Here is a 3673-nt window from a genome sequence, read left to right as displayed (position 1 = left end):
AGATCACATACTGTTATACTCACAAGCTTCCGGTCGACGCTTCGCACTTCTTTCACAAAACTGACTCCCCCCCCCCCCCTTACACGTGACCTAAGTAGTGGGTCAGAGGTTAAAGGTTAACGATAATGAAAAAAATAGCATTCGTTCACCTTTATTCGCGGGATACCCATGTCCGTTGTTATCACAAACTACAATACTTTCAATAATTGGAGAGACCTATATCCGTTGTTATATCAAATTGCAATATTTTCAAGTCCGTCGACTTGATATTTCTAATTAAAAACACCCTGTTTTTAAAAACAACGGATATAGGTTATATAACCCGCGGATAAAGGCGAACTAGCATTACATGTTCTATCCCCAGGTGCGAGGCAGACCCTATTGGCTGGTACAACGGAGAACGGTGCCAACTCTATATCCCACACCTGTGGGTCCTGATGGCAGGAGGAGGGGCGGCTGGGATCATCGCCCTCACCATCTTTGTACTGTCCCTCTGTCTGTGTATGCAATGTTGCCGTCCCAAACCCAAGCCGGTGGAGAAACCACCCCTCAAGGAGAAGTCAGTCAAGAAAAAAAAGTCTGAGAAGAAAAAGCGGAAGATGGACCAAGACAACTGGTCTTTTGGGTGAGTATAAACATCTATCCTCCGATTCAGTCTTTAAGCAAGTTATACGGGATTAAAAAAAAAAGCATCTAGCTACATACTGTAAATGCAAAAATGTTCGCGCTTTTCCAATATTTGAGTCTGAGAATCCATGCTGCGTCAATAGGATTCATAAGTATTAGATTGTCTACGCTAGATTAAGGTTATTAACCAGCAAGTAGTCTTATACAACGCTTTGTCTTACGTTGTACTTTTTACAATTATTGAACTGTAAACTTTGACTTGATAATTTTTCCACTAGTGTTTTAGTAATAGATTTTGATAATGGGTGCATTTTCCGTGTAATCAAAAAATGTCATGTACAGTCAAACCTGCCCGAGTGACCACCTCTTCTCATCGACCACCTGTCCAAATCTCCCGGGTGGTCGTCTCGGGCAGGTTTGACTGTATTTACAAAATGCCTGCATATCGTCTATGTAGTTGCGTGCTATTAAAACTATATGTATTTCATACAGGTCTGATATGGATAGTGAGTCCACTTGGTCTGACCCCGAGTCATTGTTCCGACACAACTGGTACCCTGGGTCCTCTCGCCTCTGGTTTAAGTAAGAATACAGTATTATATTTTCTGATTTGAATAAGAATACAGCATTATATTTTCTGGTTTAAGTAAGAATACAGTACTGTATTTTCTGGTTTAAGTAAGAATACAGTATTATATTTTCTGGTTTGAGTAAGAATACAGTATTATATTTTCTGGTTTAAGTAAGAATACAGTATTATATTTTCAGGCTTAAGTAAGAATACAGTATGATATTTTCTGGTTTAAGTAAGAATACAGTATGATATTTTCTGGTTTAAGTAAGAATACAGTCTTGTATTTTCTCGTTTAAGAAGAATACAGTATTATATTTTCTGGTTTGAGTAAGAATACAGTATTATATTTTCTGGTTTAAGTAACAATACAGTATTATATTTTTCTGGTTTAAGGTAGAATACAGTATTATGTTTTCTGGTTTAAGTAAGAATACAGTATTATATTTTACGCAAAAATAAGTTTTATCAGGTAGGTGTCGCTACTAACAGGTGCGGTCCCAAACGTAAAGTACATGTATTTACACATACTGTTATACATAGACTGCATTGTAAAAATCGCATGAACCACATATCTTTGTACATATGTAAGTACTTAAAGTTTGATACTGCATATGTCAGCAGCGACACCTATCTGCAGTGCGTAACAGAAACCAATTAGAATTGCTCAGAGAGAGCCAAATCAAAGCCATGCTGTACATAGTACGAGGAAAACAGAATGGTGCGGTGGGATATAAACTAATTCCTCTAAACTCTGATCTGATTGCCAAAGTATTGTTTCTTTTTATGCCGTATTGAGGTAAGCAGCTAGGCGCAAGACTCTCATCAACTTTGATACACTCCGATATTGCCACTATTGTCCCGTCAAGTAAAAGAAGACAATTCTTTTTAATTTCTTTAGCTCTTCGTACAAGAAGCCGATGTTCCCGTACGCACCTGGAGCTGTGAAGCCTGGATACAAATGGAACCCTACCTTGGCTATAGGCAACTCGCATGTTGGAAAGGTACACATTCTCGTGTTATCAAAAGTGCTTACACACACTGTATTCTAACAAGCTTACATAACATGGTCTAGGAATTCGATATTGTACCACCCCCACCCCTCTCACACACACGCACACATACACACACACGCACACACACATAAACGACTCCGTTCAGTATAATTTTTTTAACGAAAAATAGTACGGAAAACGAAATTAATTCTCTTAGTGTAGCATCACTCCACCATTGTTACCGTAATGATTTCGTTCATCTCCTGTCAATGCTTAAATCAAAGCATGTCGAATCTCCCCTCAACTGCCTTTATTGTGTGCGTGTACGGGGATATGCCTTTAGCCTGTTAGGTTTTCTGTTAGGTTCTCAAATGCCCCATGTTTTGCTAGGTCTAATATCTTGCCACTACTGAAGATGATGTATCCGGAAACTGGAAGGATGTAAAGATCTGCAAAATTGTTGTCCCTCAAGCTGGCACAAAATGGTGGAACACTTTTCATATGATAGCCATGTTTACTATAGAGTGACAGGAAGTGATCATATCAAACAATAAAACTTATTACCATAATTAATAACCCACAATTTGCGGGAAACCTATTTTGTCCCTTAACATCCTGCCGGTTCGGATACACCATTTTATCCCACACATAGGAGAACTTTGAGGTATTAACGGAGGTTTGAGGTCTTCGACCTGTTCGATCGTTGTGGCTACTAAAATGTACCTTTACTATTCACAGCATTTCAAGATGCCGAGACCAACAGTACTCTACGAGCCAAGGTTTTACCAACGCTACTGACTCGACCTGGCAATAGTGTATATAATATATAGTGACTGCACTTATATCTATATAACGCTCACCACTAATCAACGTTTTCTATATTGTAAAGATTGAATTTTATATTCTGTATATTCATCTCAAAGATACTCAAGTTACTTCGTCGACTGGCAATGGAAAAGTATGCGACATAAATATCCTTGTTTCAGTATTGGTTTAAATACTGGGTGCTTGTTTGGAAATGTTGGTGTTTGACATGTGCAATCTTAACTACTTGTCTGGTAAACCAGCTGGATTTAAATTTCCAACGTTCAATTGTAACGGTCGCATGATGTGTACAGTAGTATTCAATATCTTTACACGTATCAGAATTTCATTGTACGAAAAATAAATTCATTCTCTGTACATTGTACGTTTTGCTTTTTACACGGGCAAGTAAAGAACGATACAACAAACCAAAGTTTTCATTGCAATTTTGCCATATGTTATTGTATTCAGTGAAACCCCGAACTGCAGTAGACTTAGCCATAGATTATCAAATCAACGTGGCCTAAGTTTAAGAGGTTCGTAATGTACCACTTTGCTACTTGTAGCTGGGTTAGCGTACACTAAGGTTCTTTCTATTTGTACACTTACCTATTCTTTTATAAAACCTTCATCAACATCAGTTTTGTAGATGTTTTATGACACACTAAAATATGTG

General features: G+C 38.0%; 1 protein-coding gene across 1 annotated transcript in view; it reads left to right on the top strand.

Annotated features, from left to right (window-relative positions):
• Nucleotides 1-3409, top strand: part of LOC118405972 — a 6877-nt gene extending 3468 nt beyond the window's left edge. The window contains exons 7-10 of the mRNA XM_035805826.1: nucleotides 365-625; nucleotides 1120-1209; nucleotides 2100-2202; nucleotides 2932-3409. Coding sequence (XP_035661719.1) covers nucleotides 365-625; nucleotides 1120-1209; nucleotides 2100-2202; nucleotides 2932-2991 — 514 coding nt within the window. The 3' untranslated portion in view covers nucleotides 2992-3409. The remainder of the gene's footprint in view (nucleotides 1-364; nucleotides 626-1119; nucleotides 1210-2099; nucleotides 2203-2931) is intronic.
• The last annotated feature ends 264 nt before the right edge of the window (nucleotides 3410-3673 follow it).

This window comes from Branchiostoma floridae, chromosome 18 (assembly GCF_000003815.2).
Source record: "Branchiostoma floridae strain S238N-H82 chromosome 18, Bfl_VNyyK, whole genome shotgun sequence".
NCBI lineage: Eukaryota > Metazoa > Chordata > Leptocardii > Amphioxiformes > Branchiostomatidae > Branchiostoma > Branchiostoma floridae.
Note: the sequence above shows the minus strand (reverse complement) of the source record. Positions and strands in the feature narration are given on the sequence as shown.